Genomic DNA, 19,931 nt, shown 5'->3' on the forward strand with positions numbered 1-19,931 from the left:
ATAGAATCAATGAAAAACTACACACAAAGGCTGACAAACAACTATTGTTCAAAAAAGTCAAACTGTGCAAATACAAATAAAAATAAAATGTATAAATAGGGGCAGAAGCCTGAAAACACGTACTCAGCGATTCAGAAACAACTACTTGTTTATATTCACTGCCAAGAAGGCCCACCAGCGCCTTTACTTCCTGAGAAAACTAGAGAAATTTGGCCTGTCCCCTAAAACCCTCACTAATTTTTATAGAAAGCATTCTTCTAGGGTGCATCACAAACTGGTATGGAAGTTGTCCTGTCCAAGACCAAAAGAAGCTGCAGAAGATCGTGAACATGGTGCAGCGCATCACACAAACCAATCTTCCGTCCGTGGACTCACTTTACACCGCACGCTGTCGGAGCGGTACTGCCAGGATGATCAAGGACATGACCCAACCAGCCAACACACGTTTTGTCCCTCTTCCCTCCGGGAGAAGGCTCAGAAGCTTGAAGACTTGTACGGCCAGATTTGGGAACAGCTTCTTTCCAACTGTGATAAGACTGCTGAACGGATCCTGACCCGGATCTGGGCCGTACCCTCCAAATATCCGGACCTGCCTCTCAGTTTTTTTGCACTACCTTACTTCCCATTTTTCTATTTTCTATTTATGATTTATAATTTAAATTTTTAATATTTACTAATTTTAACTATTTTTAATATTTTTAATATTTAATATTTGTAATCCAGGGAGCGGGAAGCGCAGAATCAAATAGCGCTGTGATGATTGTACGTTCTAGTACCAATTGTTTGGCGACAATTAAGTATAAAGTATAAAGCCCCTTTGCCATCTGATTTCTGAATGGACATTGAACCCATGAACACCACCTCACTCTTTGTTCTGTCTTTGCACTACCCATTTCAATTTAACTATATAACTTGCATATTTATATACTTATGTAATTCATTTTTTCTACATTATCATGTATGGCATTAGCCTGCTGCCGCGGAGTTAAATTTCATGACATCTGCCAGGGATATTAAACCTGATTCTGATACTGATAAATGGTATTAAGGACAAGTCGTAGACTCCTTGAAAATGAGTGCATCGGCTGTGTTCTGCGATCAGTTCTGGTTGAGGTGAGTGAAGTTATCTTCTCTGGTTCAGGAACCCGATGGTTGTGCAGTAATAACTGTTTGCGGATGACACGAAGCTGGGCGGCAGTGTTAGCTGTGAGGAGGATGCTAAGAGGATGCAGGGTGACTTGGATAGGTTGGGTGAGTGGGCAAATTCATGGCAGATGCAATTTAACGTGGATAAATGTGAAGTTATCCACTTTGGTGGCAAAAATAGGAAAACAGATTATTATCTGAACGGTGGCCGATTAGGAAAAGGGGAGGTGCAACGAGACCTGGGTGTCATTATACACCAGTCATTGAAAGTGGGCATGCAGGCACAGCAGGCGGTGAAAAAGGCGAATGGTATGCTGGCATTTATAGCGAGAGGATTCGAGTACAGGAGCAGGGAGGTACTACTGCAGTTGTACAAGGCCTTGGTGAGACCACACCTGGAGTATTGTGTGCAGTTTTGGTCCCCTAATCTGAGGAAAGACATCCTTGCCATAGAGGGAGTACAAAGATGGTTCACCAGATTGATTCCTGGGATGGCAGGACTTTCATATGAAGAAAGACTGGATGAACTAGGCTTGTACTCGTTGGAATTTAGAAGATTGAGGGGGGATCTGATTGAAACGTATAAAATCCTAAAGGGATTGGACAGGCTAGGTGCAGGAAGATTGTTCCCGATGTTGGGGAAGTCCAGAACGAGGGGTCACAGTTTGAGGATAAAGGGGAAGCCTTTTAGGACTGAGATTAGGAAAAACTCCTTCACACTGAGTGGTGAATCTGTGGAATTCTCTGCCACAGGAAACAGTTGAGGCCGGTTCATTGGCTATATTTAAGAGGGAGATAGATATGGCCCTTGTGGCTACGGGGGTCAGGGGGTATGGAGGGAAGGCTGGTGCAGGGTTCTGAGTTGGATGATCAGCCATGATCATAATAAATGGCGGTGCAGGCTCGAAGGGCCGAATGGCCTACTCCTGCAACTATTTTCTATGTTTCTATGTTCCTGAATCTGCTGGTGTGGGACCTCAGGCTCAAATCAGGGAGTGGCAGATGGAGAAAACTGTTAGACCCTCACACTGCCAACACCAATGAGGCAATGAAAGGGGCACGTGGTAGCCCAGTGGTTACTGTAATGTTATCACAGCATCAGCAATACAAGTTCAGTTGCTGCCACTTTATGTAAGGAGTTCATACGCCCACCCAGTGACCGTGTCTGCTTCCTCCGGATGCTCCGGTTTCCTCCTGTATTCCAAAGACGTACAGCTTAGTGTTACTAAGTTGTGATGGTGGTAGGTATGCTGTGTTGACACCGGAAGCTTTGTGATGCTTGCGGGCTACCCCCAGCACATCCTCAGACTGTGGTCATCGACACAGGTGACACGTTCACTGAATGCTTCAATGTACATGTGGCATTTAAAGCTAATGTTTATTTTTCTTTAAGTCAGGTTATTTACACATTGAAGGTGTTAAATATTTGTCCTTATCTCTGTGTAGACAGACCTGGAGGAAATCTGTTCAAGAGGGATCTGTGCTACATGAGAGACACCTCCGCTGTGCACAGAGAACAAGTGGCAACTATGAAAGGCGAGAGTGAACAACCAAAAGACCCAACCGCTAACGACAGACACCACTTACTCTTGCCCACACTGCACCAGAATATATGGATCTCAGATCGGCTTCTACAGCCACCTGGGGACCCACCAATAGGTAACCCGTCAGGAGAACATTGTGCTTGAATCCAGTGATCACAGAAAGAGAGGAGGAGGGAGCCCCTAGCTTCAACATGAATTGGGCTTAGTGGGGGAATGGTCCAGAATCAAGTACATCCATTATCGAAGTGTGTAAGCAGTATAAACCCTGAGATTCATCTTCCCACAGACAGTCACGAAACAAAGAAACACCATGGAAAACATCAAGTACCCAATGTGCAATTAAAAACAAATCGCACAAATGACAAAAATTGAGCAAAAAAAACCCACAAAATATAAAACGTCAAACCACAGAGTCATTGAAACACTTTAGGAAAGTTCACTTTAGTTCAGTTCAGTTGCTTGTGTGTGAGAAAGCTGTGGTAGACCATCACACTGGCAGCTCCTCTCAGGCAATCAGAGGATGGCATTGCGGTCGGTCAGCGTGACGCTACCGCAACACGAGCACCAGCCCCTCTTGTGTTTGTGTCTTTGCTGAGGCTCTGTGCCTCATCTCGTGGCATTTATGATCCCATAAAGCGGTAGTTAAGATGGCTCCAATAAGTGGTGACCCTTTGGGTGCAGCTCCAATGGGAATCATCAAACATTCCTGTTTAGGACCACTACATCTGAAATCCACAGTCACAGCCATGGGTAAGCAACTTCATTTTAAGATGTCAAAAAAAAAATCTCAATGTTTCAGGAACAGCTTCTTCCCCTTCGTCAGATTTCTGAATGGACAGTAAACCCATAAACACTACCTCATGTTTTTCTCTTTTTGCACTACCTATTTAATTTATTATATATGTCACTAATTTTTATAGATGCACTGTAGAAAGCATTCTTCTAGGGTGTATCACAACCTGGTATGGAAGTTGTCCTGTCCAAGACCACAAGACGCTGCAGAAGATCGTGAACACGGCGCGGCGCAGCACATCACACAAACCAATCTTCTGTCCTTGGACTCACTTTACACCGCACGCTGTCAGAGCAGTGCTGCCGGGATAATCAAGGACACGACCCATCATCCAGCCAACACACTTTTCATCCTTCTTCCCTCCGGGAGAAGGCTCAGGAGCTTGAAGACTTGTACGGCCAGATTTGGGAACAGTTTCTTTCCAACTGTGATAAGACTGCTGAACGGATCCTGATCTGGATCTGGGCCGTACCCTCCAAATATCCAGACCTGCCTCTCGGTTTTTTTGCACTACCTTACTTTCCATTTTTCTATTTATGACTTATAATTTAAATTTTTAATATTTACTATCAATTTGTACTCCAGGGAGCGTGAAGCGCAGAATCAAATATCGCTGTGATGATTGTGCGTACTAGTATCAATTGTTTGGTGACAAAGTATAAAGTATATTTGTTATTATGTATTGTAATGTACTGTTGCCACAAAACAACAGATTTCACAATATTTGATATGAAACTTCAGATTCTGACAGATTCTTTGCATTGCTGTTGTCTTGTTTGATAGCTGGTTGAGTTTGATTTGAGGCATGAGGGCCTGATTCCTAGGGGAAGGTACCTGTCTGACAGAGCGGTCGTGATAATGATCGTGATAGGATCTGGATTAAATTTCCTTTTAAGGGAAGGGGGACATTAGGAGCAACGGGTGACACTGGGTTGGTTCGAGATGTATTAAGGGCTCAGAATGGTTTGGGGTTTATGGTAGTTTGAGATGTTTGAGGAGTTTGTGGGGTTTTGTGATGGATCATGCTTTGCAGTTGGGGCTGGTGTCAGCATTCACACTTCTTGCTGACAGCAAGACCATTAGACAACAGAGAATAATTAAGTCATTCGGCCCATCAAGTGTGCCCTGCCATTGCATTGCTCCATTCTCCTGCCTTCTCCCTGTAATCTTTTTGACACCTTTACTAATCAAGATCCGATCAACCTCCATTTTAAATATACTCAATGACTAGACCTCCACCGCTGTCTGTGGCAATAAATTCCACAGATTCATTATCCCATAGGTTTCAATGAGATTCCCCCACCTCACCTCAATCTTTCACGCTCCAGTGAGTACAGGCCCAGAGCCATCGAATACTCCTCATATGTTAGCCCTTTCATTCCCAGAATCATTCTCATGAATCTCCTCTGCACCCTCACCAATGCCAGCACACCTTTTCTTGGATAAGGGGCTCAAGACTGCTCCAAGTGTGGTCTGACCAGTGCTTTATAAAGCCTCAGTATTTCACCCTTGCTCTTATATTCTAGTCCCCTCAAAATGAATGCTAACGTTGCATTTTCCTTCCCTACCACTGGACCATTTCCCCAGCAATGGAAAAGAGACTAGAAGCAGCTGAATTTTGGTTCTACAGGAGAATGTTAAGAATATCATGGACCACACACACATCAAATGGAGAAGTTCTCAGAAGAGCCCAAGCAGTTCGATCACTCATACCAACAATAAGAGAAAGACAACTCAGATTCCTAGGACACATCATGCGGAAAAATGAACTAGAAAAACTTATACTCTCTGGAAAGATCAAGGGGAGCAAACCTAGAGGAAGACCTCGGCTTATGTACATCAAAAGCCTAGCCAGGTGGTTACACATCGAGGAAATGGAAGTCATCTAAAGAACGAAGGATAGATCTATATGGAAAACCATGGTCACCAATGTCTGCATTGGATATGGTACCCAGACAGACCACTGACACAGCCTACAATTAACCTTGAGGGAATCCTGCACAAGTACTCCCCAGGTCCTAGGTGTGTGGGGTCTTTGATCAGCTAGAAGGCTAGCTGCTTTACCAAGGCAGTGAGAAGTGTAGACAGAGTCCGTGGAGCGGAGGCTGGTTTCTGTGAAGAGCTGTGACCATAACTCTCTGCAGTTTCTCTGACCACTTGTCTGTTGTACTTATTCACACCTACTGGCCACTAATTAAATGAGTCAGGCCAGTTTAAAGGGAAATAAAGACCTGGCCAGAAGGAACAAATTCAGCAGTGCAGGACTGTTTTGGCAAAAAACTGTTAGGATGGGAAACAGCTTCTTCCTCCAGGTTTGTGAGACTACTGAACTCCCTGCCACTACCCTGGACTCATCATGTATGAAGTTCCAGAAGCATTATACTGTTTACCTTTTAACTTGTATCGAATAGGCACCATATTATTTGTTAATTAATTTGTGGTAATATTATTTGTGTTGTGTGTGTAAGTTATTTGTACTGTGTTAGACCATAAGATATAGGAGCAGAAGTAGGCCATTCGGCCCATCGTGTCTGCTCCGCCTTTCAATCATGGGCTGATCCAATTCTTCCAGTCATCCCCACTCCCCTGCCTTCTCCCCATACCCTTTGATGCCCTGACTAATCAAGAACCCATCTATCTCTGCCTTAAATGCACCCAATGACTTGGCCTCCACAGCCACTCATGGTAACAAATTCCACAGATTTACCACCCTCTGACCAAAGTAATTTCTCCACATCTCAGTTCTAAATGGACGTCCTTCAATCCTGAAGTTGTGCCCTCTTGTCCGAGAATCCCCTACCATGAAAAATAACTTTGCCATATCTAATTCAGGTCTTTTAACATTTGGAATGTTTCTATGCGATCTGCCCTCATTCCTCTGAACTCCAGGGAATACAGCCCAAGAGCTGCCAGACGTTCCTCATACAGTAACCCTTTCATTCCTGGAATCATTCTCGTGAATCTTCTCTGAACCCTCTCCAATGTCAGTATATCCTTCCTAAAATAAGGAGCCCAAAACTGCACACAATACTCCAAGTGTGGTTTCACGAGTGCCTTATAGAACATCAACATCACATCCCTGCTCTTATATTCTATACCTCTAGAAAGGAATGCCAACATTGCATTCGCCTTCTTCACCACCGACTCGACCTGGAGGTTAACCTTTAGTTATCCTGCACAAGGACTCCCAAGTCCTTTTGCATCTCTGCATTTTGAGTTCTCTCCCCATCTAAATAATAGTCTGCCTGTTTATTTCGTCCACCAAAGTGCATGACCATACACTTTCCAACATTGTATTTCATTTGCCACTTCTTTGCCCATTCCCCTAAACTATCAAAGTCTCTCTGTAGGGTCCCAGTTTCCTCAACACTACCCGCTCCTCCATCTATCTTTGTATCATCAGCAAATTTAACCACAAATCCATTCATCCCAGAGTCCAAATCATTGACATACGTTGTAAAAAGCAGCGGTCCCAACACCGACCCCTCGGGAACTCCACTGGTAACCGGCAGCCAGCCAGAATGGGATCTGTTTATTCCCAATTTCTGTTTTCTGCCGATCAGCTAATGCTCCACCCATGCTAGTAACTCTCCTGTAATGCCATGGGCTCTCATCTTGCTAAGCAGCCTCCTGTGTGGCACCTTGTCAAAGGTTTTTTGAAAATTCAAGTACACCACATCTACTGCATCTCCTTTGTCTACCCTGCTTGTAATTTCCTCAAAAAATTGCAGTAGGTTAGTCAGGCAGGATTTTCCTTTCAGGAAACCATGCTGGCTTTGGCCTATCTTGTCATGTGCCTCCAGGTGCCCCGTAATCTCAACCCCAACAATCGATTCCAACAACTTCCCAACCACTGATGTCAGGCTAACAGGTCTATAATTTTCTTTCTGCTGCCTTCCACCCTTAAACAGTGGAGTAACATTTGCAATTTTCCAGTCATCTGGTACAATGCCAGAATCTATCAATTCTTGAAAGATCATTGTTAATGCCTCCGCAGTCTCTCCAGCTTCTTCCTTCAGAACCCGAGGATGCATTCCATCAGGTCCAGGAGATTTATCCACCCTCAGACCATTAAGCTTCCTGAGCACCTTCTCAGTCGTAATTTTCACTGCACATATGTGATACACATATGTACTGTGGTATACATGTGTATGGCTGAATGACAGTAAACTGAGCTTGATCTTGAACTTGAAGGTGTTACCTGAGTGGATGCCTGCCCGGATTTTCAACTTCTTATCTGGCATGTGTGGGATCACAAAGGACTTGCAGACAGAAACCAGATCCAGGGCCATGCTGGCAATCTCTCCACCATGGTTCAGGCCGTTTTCCTTGGGAACTCCAGATACGACCATATCTGTGGGGAGAAGCAAGAGAGACTATGACTGTCAGCTCTCGGCATCTGTTGGGCTTCCATAATCCATCCGTTAATCCCACGGGAACATCGGCATGCAACCAATCACCACTAATCTTCAAACAAGCAGACAATACTGACATCACAGCCATTTGACAAGGTCTCTCACCCAGAAGATTAGGATGCATGGGATCCATGGTGAATTGTCCATTTGGATTCAGAATTGTCTTGCCTATAAAAAATGGTCAAGGCTAGAGATTCATGCTTAGTGTTGTTCCACAGAGAACTGTACTGAGAGCTTTGCTGTCGGTGCTATACACTGTATAGTATATAGATATGGATGAGTGGTTAGCAAGTTTGCAGATGATACAATGATTCATAATCCTGTGGTTAGTGTAGAGTATTGCCAACAGTTGGAGTTGGGTATTGGTGGACAAATGGCAGATTGAGTTTGGAGTTTAACCCAGCCAATTGTGAAATGTTGCTCCTTGGATACTGGATCTCCCAGGGTGTCCCAAAGTACACTGTTTATTACAAGAGGAAAGTTGTGGTTGTGCTATGGTGCCAGAAGCCATGGTGACACTTGTGGGCAGCCCCCAGCCACATCCTTGGACTGTTTTGTTGTTGATGCAAACAATGCATTTCACTGTATGTTTCAATGTACATGTGGTAAATAAAGCTAATCTTTAATCTTTAGCATACGCAGAAGAAATTCTGCAAATGCTGGAAATCCAGAGCAACACACACAGACACATGCACACAACACTGGAGGAACTCAGCAGGTCAGGCGGCTTCAATGGAAATGAATAAACAGTCGATGTGTCAGGCTGAGACCCTTCTTCAGGAGTGGAAAGGAAGGGGGAAGATGCCAGAATACAAATGTGGTGGAGGAAAGACGAATCAGTGGAAGGTGATGGGCAGAGGCAGGTGGGTGGGGAAGAGGAGACGAAGTGAGAAGCTGGAAGATCATAGGTGGGAAAGGCAAAAGGCTGGGAAAGAAGGAATCTGGTAGGAGAGTAGAGTGGACCACCTGCTCAGTAAAGGTGCAAGTTTATTTATTTAGAGATACAGTGCAGAACAGAACAAGCTCTCCGAGCTGCACTGCCCTGCAACCCCCAATTTAACCCCAGCCTAACCACAGGACAATTTACAATGATCAATTAACCTATGAACAGGTACGTCTTTTGACTGTGAGAGGAAACCAGAGGAAACCCTTGTATTCCATGGGGATAACGTACTGACTCCCTTCACACAGCGTCACAATTGTATTCCGAACTCTGCTGTGCCGAGCTGTGAGAGCGTTGTGTTAACCTTTACACTGCCGTGACGTCCAACAAATGTGCCGGCCCAACCGTGAGAAAATCTACTTACACGCGTCACCGATCGTCTCCACCTTGTAGACGTCGTGGTTGTCGATAATGTCATCAAAGGTGGTGTAGAGGCAGTTGAGGAAGTGCACAACTTGATAGGGCGTGCTGGCACTGGACAACTGGGTGAAGCCAACTATATCGCTGCAAGAGGTGAACACAATGGTTAATGGACTCAACAACCCAACAATACCAAGCTCCGGGGTCAGGGATTAGGTTAGGTACCCGGAAAGAGCTGCGGAGGTGGGGGTGGAACCAGAGATGATAATAGTGTTCAAGAAGCTGTTAGACACGTTATTATGATTGTGTTTTCTAGTGGTGTATTGGATCTGGAATAACAATATTTTGTTCTCCTTTACACTTGTGTTCTGGAAATGACATTAAGCAATCTTGAATCCGGAACTAGTTCTGGTTGTCTCACTGTGGGAAAGGTCAAGTTGTGCTGGAAAGAGTGCAGAGGAGACTCACCTGGATGTTGCCTGGATTGGAGGACTTTAGTTACGGGGAGAGATTGGAGAGACTGGGCTTGCTTTCCCTGGAGTGAAGGAAGCTGAGGTGTGATCTGATAGAGTTATGAGGGGCTTAGATGAGGGGTGCGTGGGGTGTCCAGGGACAGGTAGTACCTCTGGTGAAGGGGCTTGTCATGTCCATATTGGGGCAGCTCACTCACCTTTGAGCCCCACTGGACACTCAGCTCTCACCCATCGCTCAAAGTAGCTGTTTAGATGAGACAGTGGCCACTCCCAAGTACACCACTTCGAAAGGGGGGCTGAACCAGGTGAGGGGAGCCAGCAGATCTTGTACCCCGGGGAGAAAGGGACAGGCCCATCCTAGCATGTGAAGTCAACTCCAGCAGACTGGGCAGATGAGATCTGCGGTGAGATCCAATGACCAGGAAGGGGGATGTGCAACTCTCCTTGGAGAGTGAAGGGCATGACGAGGCACACAGGAGGTCATGGGCATTCACAACGACCAAGCAAGACCCTGGTCTGTCATGACTACTCGTACCACTGGACCAGGATCTCTGAGGAAAGAGAGTGCATGGGCTTTTCCACTCTAAAAACTCTCCTGCACAGGTCTCCTTTTGCAAAAGACCATAAAATCATAAGATATAGAAGCAGAATTGGGTCATTCGGCCCATCGAGTCTGTTGCATCATTGCTGACTTATTTTTCCTCTCAACCCCTTCTCCTGCCCTCTCCACAAAACCTTTGACACCCTGACTAATCAAGAACCTATCAAGCTCTTCCTTAAATATACCCAATAATTTGGCCTTTACAGCTGTCTGTGGCAATGAATTCCACATATTCACCATACTGTGACTAAAGAAATTCCTCCACATCTCTGTTCTGTGGGGATGTTCTTTTATTCTGAGTCTGTGCCCTCTGGTCCTAAACTCCTCCACTATAGGAAACATCTTCTCTAATTCCACTCTTTCCAGGCCTTTCAATATTTGATAAGTGTCAATGATATTCCACCCCACCCCCGACCCCCAATTTCTTCTAAGCTCTAGGGAATATAGGCCCAGAGACATCAAAAGCTCCTCATGCATTAACCCTTTCATCCACAGGATCATTTTTCATGAACCTTCTCTGGACCTACTCCAGTGCGAGCGCATTCTTTCTCAGATAGTGGGACCAATGTTCTGGCCATGCCAGTGCACTGTCATTATGGAATACAATGGATAACCAACAGAGAGACACGTAGACAGAGGGTATGGAGCGATATGGGCCATACACAGAGAGAAGACATTTAATTTGATTAATTTAATTCATCAAGTTCGGCATGATAACATTGGCTGAAGGGCCAGTTCCTGTGCTGTGCTCAGTGCTAATCTGCTAAATCCCTGGGTCGTCCTCGGATGAGAGTTGTACTGGTTGCACTCACTGGAGTTTAGAAGAATGAGGAGGGCGTATGGAACTTTGGAATGCGCAGCGGCGTAGCAGGGCGCCACAGCAGTATAGTCTTGGGTGCCACAGTAGCATAGCGGTTAGCACAATGCTTTTACAGCTTGGAGCGTCAGAGTTCAGTTCCCATGTCATCTGTAAGGAGTTTGTGCATTCTCCCTGTGTGTGCATGGGTTTCCCCCCAGGTGCTCTAGGTGCCTCCCATAGTGCAAAGGTGTACTGGTTAGCAGTTTAGTTGGTAAATCTTGCCCTGTGATTAGGCATGGAATAAAACAGAGGGCTGTAGAGCAGCACAATTCATTGGGCTGAAAGGGCCAGTTCTGTGCTGTATCTCTAAATAAATAATAATGGAAGGCCAAGACACAGAAGACGTTGAGAGAGCAGACTTGATGGTCATATGGCCTAATTCTGCTGCTGTGTTTATAGACTTATGGTTGGGTGGGGTTTGGATTGCTGATGGTAGGAACAGGATTTGGCTGTGCTTGGATGCATACTTCAGGATGGGATTGTCCTTGTTCGTGCTCCGGTGGGACAGGCAGTGGCCAAACTCAGGACTGTCTATTTTCAATCATGCTGGGATTGGCTATGTTTGGATTGAATGCAGTTTGGCAGTGACAGGTTTGTTTGGGATTGTCCATGGTCAGGTGGGTGGATTGGGCTGGAATTGGCAATGGTTGGGTTGGACTGTGACTGTCCATGGTTGGCTCCGTTTGGGACTGGCCATCACTGGGTGAAATTGGTCAAAGTTGGGTCGGTTTTGGATTGGCCTTGGTGGAATGGGATTGGCCGTGGGGGTGGCAATTAGGACTGGCCATGGTTGGGTCAATTTGGGATTGGCTGTGATCGGTTGGTATTGAACATGATTGTGTGGAATGGGGATTGACCACGTTTGGATTGGATTTCGATTGGTTGTTTGGAAGTGGCTTTGTTTCAGTTGGGAGTATCTATGGTCTGCTGGATTGGACTGGCTGCATTTAGGTGGGATGGGATTGGCTCTAGCTGGATGGGATCAGATTTTAATGTGACCCCCAAGTGGACATCTCAGGTTTGCACCAGAGATTTAAGGCGTCCTTTAGAGTTAATGTGTTCCCACAGCCTGTCAAGGCAGCTGCAACAAAGTGGCCCAACTCACACTCACACCGTGACAACTATGGAGTTAATGTAAAACACTAAGCTAACATGCCTGAAGTAGACTGTGGCGTTGGAGTAACTTTGTGCCTCAGATACGATCCCTTGCCGAAGGTCATCAGCCACTTCTCTAGGTAACATACCTGGAGGCATAGAACATCAACCCATCAGTTTACAAACAGCCTGAACGTTGGCTCAGAACAATGGATGGGGTGGAAGAGGAACCAAGCTTCCTTACTATACAGGAGGGAGTCTGTCTTCTGCTTCTCCTGGAGCAGGTCTTGAGTCCTTTCAGCCACAATAACTTCCAAATGCTTGCTGTACTTTTCCATCTGAAACAAAAGTAGTTCAGTTACCTGAAGTAACACACAAAATTTGTCCCCCTTGGTTCAGTCCGTTCCCACTGCCATCCATGACACTTCACACACTTGTAAACTCCCCAATCACTTTCAGTTCCCTGTTTGCTGATTGGCTTATTTTCACTGTGGGTATAACCAGTTCCAGTTCTGTAAGCTGATTGGTCAGGGAGAGTGAACTGGCAACTGTAGCAAAAACACATTAATCATACAGCACAAAAACAGGCCCTTTGGCCCTCTTGGTCTGTGCTGACCATGAAGACAAACAAGCAAACCCCATGTGTTTTAAAGTACAGTACTACAGAGAAAATGTATTATCAAAGGTACATAAATATCCCTATGCACTACCTTGAGTTCCTTAAGGGTGTTATAGCCGGGGTGGTAATGGGAACAAGCTCCCACTACCTATTAAATGCTCTCAATGGCATGCGTCTCAAATAGCCTCAGACTACCAAGTCCAGTTCCTGGCCTTCACATTTGGATCAGCTACTAAGCCCGGAGGAACTATTTCTACTGACAGAAGAGGGGGCAGAATTGGGTTATTGTCACCTTATAGCTGTTCTGGACAAATAAGGCTCGTCAGCCATGGTTGGCAGTTCATCTAGGATAAGGTAATCTCTGATTTCAAACCTCCACTGTCTGGTGGCTATATGCACTCATATGGGAAAGGCTTCGGGAGTAAAACCCTGGAGCTGGAATCCCTAAGGCAGCCCTACATTGAGTTGAACACCGAATGGTAACTCCTGCGGTGCCACTGATGCCAAACCGCATTGGTTGCTGCTGTTCCTTTGGGTTCTTTAGATGCAAGGAGAGGGGGAGCCTGCTGCAAGGGGAAACCTCGCTCTCCCTAACGTACTGCTCTGGCTTGCACATTCATGGACATCTGGGACGCAATATCCATGGCCAAACCCGAACAACGGAGGACCTCATTGTCACCCACCCCAAATATTCGCTCTTCTCTCCTCTCCCCTCCCATTAGCCAGATGGAGGGTCAGACACCCTGTGCCAATAGGCTGGTCCTGGACTTATTTCCATCTGGCATAGTTTGCATTTTGTTGTTTGATTGTTTGTGGTTTTTGTATTGCTATATTTACGCTCTATTCTTGGTTGGTGTGGCTGTAATGAAACCCAATTTCCCTCGGGATCAATGAAGTATATCTATCTATCTATACAAAGCTTGAAAGAACATGCCACCAGGCTCAAGGATAGCTTTTACCCACTGTTATAAGAAGAATATAGAGAATGATTCTCTAATATGATAAGATGGACACTTGACCTCCTAATCTACTTTGATATGATCATGCACCTTATTGTCTACCAGCACTGCAGTTTCTTTGTAATTGTAACACTTTTATTGTTTTATTTTATACTATCTTAATGCATTTTTGAAATGAAAGGATTCATATGGACTGTAATCAAGATAAGATTTTTACAAAATCTTGATGCACTTAACAATAATAAACCAATTCCAATTCCAAGTCCCACTCCAAGGTGTTCTAGGGGGATGGGACCTGTTAGTGACCCTGTCCTACCCAAACCAGGCTGACGGTGTATGGGGGATGCTGTGAGCCAATGAGAGTGGCCCCCAAATCCCAGCCGAGTAACTACTGGCCCATCACCTGACCAATCGGAAAGGAGTTCTTACCAAGTTCATCATCATGTCCACAGGGCTCACTTTATGGGGATTCATTTTATCAAGCATCTTCTTAACTTGTTCAAATGTTGGCCTCAGGAGAGGGTTGTGAGCCCAACACTTCTTAATCAGCTTTCCAAAAGAAAACAGAGAACAATGTAAGAATGGCTCTTGAAACCAAGTGAAGGATTGTTAAGATTATGCCACCAGCAATGGTAATAGACGCAGTAAGGCCAATTGGCCCATCATACCCATGGTAGTTCTTTGGAAGAGTCTTCCATTTAGCCTGGTTTCTTATCTTTGGAGCAAAGAACGATGAGAAGTGACTTGATGGAGATGTATAAGACGATAAAAGGCATTGATAGCTTGGACAGCCAACATTTTTTTTTGCCAAGGGCATGAATGGCTAATAAGAGAGGGCATAACTTTAAGGTGACTGGAGGACGTCAAAGGTAGGTGTTTTACAGCGAGTGGCAGGTGGGTGGAACACTCCTGCCACAGATGCTGCTTGACCTACTGAGTTCTTCCAGTAGCTTATTATAAAACTATTGAACAGTTCCTGGAAAGATGATATAATTGTTACCCTTTTACAGATGTACCATGGACAGCATTTTGACCGGTTGTATCACTGTCTGGTATGGAGGGGCCACTGCACAGGATCAGAAAAAACTGCAGGAAGTTGTAAACTCAGCTGGCTCCATCATCAAGGACTCATTCAAAAAGTAATGCCCCAAAAAGGTGGCATCCATCATTAAGGACTCCCGTCATCCAGAAGATTGTCTGCAGAATGGGAGATCACAGAGTGAGTTGTAGACAATTCCTTGTGGGACTTCACACACCAGTTTTAAAAAGCAAGGGGGGGGCCTGTTGCAACTTGTCTGCTGAATGGGAGATTTCTTGGGTAAATAGTAACTAGGGTTAACTAGTAAGAACCAATAAAAAGAAGCAAGATTTATGTTGAGTGGCCATTGTTGGAGCAGTTATTATTGGAGTGGGCCAGTGTTAGAGCAGTCAGGCTTTGGTTCAACAGGCTTAGGCGAGAACTGGCAGAGCCTAGAACTTAAGTTTGAGAAATCAGAGGCATAACAAGTGTAGGCCGGATGGTAGTCCAAGCAGTGAAATTCTCCTGTGAGATGTGGGTTTTTGACTGCATTTGCAAGAAGTTGCACCTGACTTCAGCTCCTGACTGACAAGGTCAAGGAGCTGGAGCTGGATGCATTCAGGACCACTTGGGAGGCCAAACCTGCAGTGGTCACACCCATTGCAGGCTTCAGATATTAGATGGGTGACCACCAGGAGAAGCAAGGGCAGTAAGCAATCAGTGCTGGGTTCCCCAGTGGCCATTCTCCTCAGCCATAATACTGCTGGGGATATGACCTATCAGGACACAGCAACAGCAGCCAGGCCATTGCACTGTAGCCAACACTGAGGCCCAGAAGGGAAAGGTAAATTCAGGCGGAGTAATAGTGATAGGCTCGATAGTTAGGTGGGTGGACAGGAAATTGTATGGACACAAGAGAAACAAGGGTATCTCAGAGGGGCTGCAGAAGATTCTCAAGAAGGAGGGTGAGCAGCATATTAGTGCCAATGACATAGGCAGAAAAGGAGACATAGTGAATATAGGAAGCTTGGGAGGAGACTAAAGAGCAGGATCTCCAAGGTAGTAATCTCTGGATTATTCCCAGTTCCACATGCTAGTCAGGGCAGGAATAAGGTGATAGTACAGGTGAGTGAGTGGCCGAGGAAATGGTGCAAGGTGCAGCGTTTCAGATTTCTGGATCATTGGGATCACTTCTGGGGAAGGTATGACCTGTTCAGATAGGATGGACTTGAACCCAAGGGTCATGGGTGAGATCTTAATATCCAAGGACACACAGTATATCAAAAAGACAGGCAAGTGTGCAGAGGGTGGCATGGCTCTGTTGGTAAAAAAATGAAATCAATTCCTTGGAGGTGACTTTGGATCAGAAGATGTAGAATCCTTGTGGGTATAGAAACTGCAGTTGTAAAAAGACCCTGATGGGAGTTGTATACAGGCCCCCAAACACTAGCCAGGTTGTGGGGTATAAATTTCAATGGGAGATAGAGGAAGTATGTAATAAGGGCAATGTTATGATAGTCATGGGGGATTTCAATATGCAGGTAAATTGGGAAAATCCAGTTGGTGCTGGATCCCAAAAGAGAATTTGTAGAATGCCTATGAGATGGCTTTTTAGAGCTTAAGGCAAAGGATCCCTTAGGAGGCAGTGATCATAAAATGATGAATTTACCCTGCAGTTTGAGAAGGAAAAGATAGTCAAATGTATTATTATTACAGTGGAGTAAAGGTTCCTTAAGGTTGTCCTTGCTGGGGAAGGGAGGTAGTGGGGAATAGCTCCAGCTGCCTATTAAATGCTCCCAGTGGTGTGCATCTCAAATAGCCTCTGACAACCAAGTCCAACTCCTTGGCTTCACGTGTGGCTCAGCTATTAAGTCCAGTGGAAATATTTCTACTGATAGGAGAAGGGGCAAAGGTGGGTTACTGGCGCCTTAAAAACGTCACTTCAGTCAAGTGGGACTCAGTAGCCATGGTTGGCAGCTCATCTAGGAGAAGGAACTCTGATCTCAAACTTCTGCTGCCTTGCAGCTATCCCCACTCATGGAGAAGGTGCTGAGGAAAAGTCCAGAGCTGGGGTCCCTAAAGGAGTCCAACATTGAGTCCAATGCTGACTGGCAGCTCCTGCAATTCCACTGATACCAAACTGTACCAGTCTCTGCTGACCCTTTGGATTCATCAGCTGTGTGGAAAGGGGGAGCCTGCTGCACGGGGAACAACTTACTCTCCATATCGTACTGCCCTGGCCTGCGTATCATGTAGACCGGTAGGACACAATATCCATGACCCCAACCAACAGAGGCATGAGAGAGGAGCTGGCCAAAGTGGAATGGAAGGAGACACTAGCTGGGATGATAAAACGGCAATGACTGGAGTTTCTGAATTTAGAATGTCCAAGATAGAAACATCCCAAAGAAGTATTCTAAAGGGAGGATGAGGCAGTTGTGGCTGACACAGGAAGTCAACATAAAGCAAAGGAGAGGGCATATAATAGAGCAAAAATTAGTTGGAAGATTGGAAAGCTTTTAAAAACCAAGAGAAGGCAATTTTAAAAAAAAATAAAAGCAAAGACGAAATATGAAGTTAAGCTATACATTATCAAAGAGGAAACTAAAAGTTCTTCAGATATATAAAGAGTAAGAGAGAGGTGCGAGTGAATATTGGACCACTGGAAAATGATACTAGAAAAGTAGTAATGGCGGACAAAGAAATGGCAGACAAGCTTAATAAGTATTTTGCATTTATCATCGCTGTGGAAATCTCTAGCAGTATATCAGATATTTGACTATCGGGCAGTATTGAGTGTCAATACTATTACTAAGGAGAAGGTACCTGGAAAACTGAAAGATCTGAAGGTAGATAAGTCACTTGGACCAAATGGACTACATCTCAGGGTTCGGAAAGAGATGATGATGGCATTAATTATTTTTCAAGGATCACTAGATTCTGGAATGTTTCCAGAGGACTGGAAAATTGCAAATGTCACTCCACTCTTTAAGAAGGAAGGAAAATTATAAACCAGTTAGCCAACTTCAGTGGTTGGGAAGATGTTGGAGTGCATTATTAAAGATGAGGTTTCAGGGCACATGGAGGTGCATGATAAAATACTCACATGGATAGAGCATTGGCTGACTGGCAGGAGTCAAAGGGTCAGAATAAAGGGGCCCTAATGGTATTGGAACTGCTTCTTTTCACATTATATGTTAATGACTTGGATGATGGAATTGGTGGCTTTGTGGCCAAATTTGCAGATGATGCAAAGACAGGTGGAGGGACAGGTGGTGTTCAGGAAGCAGGGAGTCTGCCGAGGGATTTGGACAGTTTGGCAGAATGGGCAAAGAAGTGGTAGATGGAATATAGTGAAGGGAAGTGTATAGTCATTTACATTAGGAGACTATTTTCTAAATAAGAAGAAATTTTTTTTAAAAACTGAGGCTGACTAGCCTATAATTTTCTTTCTTTGGCCTCTCTCCCTTCTTAAAGAATGAAATGACACTTGCAATCTTCCAGTCCTCCTGAAACATTCCAGAATCTAGAGATTCTTGAAAAATTATTAATGCCCAAATAATCTCATCAGTCATCTCCCACTTGGGAGTTCTTGTGGAATTCCCTAAAGGTTAACTTGTATTTTGCGTTAGCGGGAGGCAGGCAAAGGTAATGTTCGCATCCATTTCATGAAAACTGGAATATAAGAGCAAGGATGTGATGCTGAAACTTTGAGGCATTGCTCAAACCATACTTGGAGCATCGTGAGCAGTTTTGGATCCCTTATAGAACCATAGAAACTACAGCACAGAAACAGGCCCTTTGGCCCTTCTTCGCTGTGCCTAACCATTTTCTGCCTAGTCCCACTGACCTGCACACGGACCATATCCCTCCATACACCTCCCATCCATGTATCTGTCCAATTTATTCTTAAATGTTAAAAAAGAACCCGCATTTACCACCTTGCCTGGCAGCTCATTCCATACTCCCACCACTCTCTGTGTGAAGAAGCCCCTCCTAATGTTCCCCCTAAACCTTTCCCCCCTCACCCTCAACCCATGTCCTCTGGTTTTTTTTCTCCCCTTGCCTCAGTGGAAAAAGCCTGCTTGCATTCAGTCTATGTACACCCATCATAATTTTATATACCTCTATCAAATCTCCCCTCATTCTTCTACGCTCCGGGGAATAAAGTCCCAACCTATTCAACCTTTCTCTGTAACTGAGTTTCTCAAGTCCCGGCAACATCCTTGTAAACCTTCTATGCACTCTTTCAACCTTATTTATATCCTTCCTGTAATTTGGTGACCAAAACTGAACACAATACTCCAGATTCGGCCTCACCAATGCCTTATACAACCTCATCATAACATTCCAGCTCTTACACACAATACTTTGATTAATAAAGGCCAATGTACCAAAAACTCTCTTTACGACCCTATCTACCTGTGACGCCACTTTTAGGGAATTTTGTACCTGTATTCCCAGATCCCTCTGTTCCACTGCACTCCTCAGTGCCTTACCATTAACCCTATATGTTCTACGTTGGTTTGTCCTTCCAACGTGCAATACCTCACACTTGTCTGTATTAAACTCCATCTGCCATTTTTCCAGCTGGTCCAAGTCCCTCTGCAGGCTCTGAAAACCTTCCTCACTGTCTACTACACCTCCAATCTTTGTATCATCAGCAAACTTGCTGATCCAATTTACCACATTATCATCCAGATCATTGATATAGATGACAAATAACAATGGACCCAGCACTAATCCCTGTGGCACACCACTAGTCACAGGCCTCCACTCAGAGAAGCAATTCTGTACCACCACTCTCTGGCTTCTTCCATCAAGCCAATGTCTAATCCAATTTGCCACCTCTCCATGTATACCTAGCGACTGAATTTTCCTACCTAACCTCCCATGCGGGACCTTGTCAAAGGCCTTACTGAAGTCCATGTAGACAATATCCACTGCCTTCCCTTCATCCACTTTACTGGTAACCTCCTCGAAAAACTCCAATAGATTGGTCAAACATGACCTACCATGCACAAAGCCATGTTGACTCTCCCTAATAAGCCCCTGTCTATCCAAATGCTTGTAGATTCTGTCTCTTAGTACTCCCTCCAATAACTT

General features: G+C 44.9%; 1 protein-coding gene across 1 annotated transcript in view; it reads right to left on the bottom strand.

Moving 5' to 3' along the window:
* LOC140206430 (atrial natriuretic peptide receptor 2-like) overlaps positions 1-19,931 on the bottom strand; it is a 112,472-nt gene that overhangs the window by 3,210 nt on the left and 89,331 nt on the right. The window contains exons 16-20 of the mRNA XM_072274798.1: positions 14,237-14,356; positions 12,474-12,567; positions 12,291-12,378; positions 9,206-9,345; positions 7,685-7,837 (exon numbers count right to left, since the gene is read on the bottom strand). Coding sequence (XP_072130899.1) covers positions 7,685-7,837; positions 9,206-9,345; positions 12,291-12,378; positions 12,474-12,567; positions 14,237-14,356 — 595 coding nt within the window. The remainder of the gene's footprint in view (positions 1-7,684; positions 7,838-9,205; positions 9,346-12,290; positions 12,379-12,473; positions 12,568-14,236; positions 14,357-19,931) is intronic.

Source organism: Mobula birostris, chromosome 12 (genome assembly GCF_030028105.1).
Source record: "Mobula birostris isolate sMobBir1 chromosome 12, sMobBir1.hap1, whole genome shotgun sequence".
In the NCBI taxonomy this organism is placed as follows: domain Eukaryota; kingdom Metazoa; phylum Chordata; class Chondrichthyes; order Myliobatiformes; family Myliobatidae; genus Mobula; species Mobula birostris.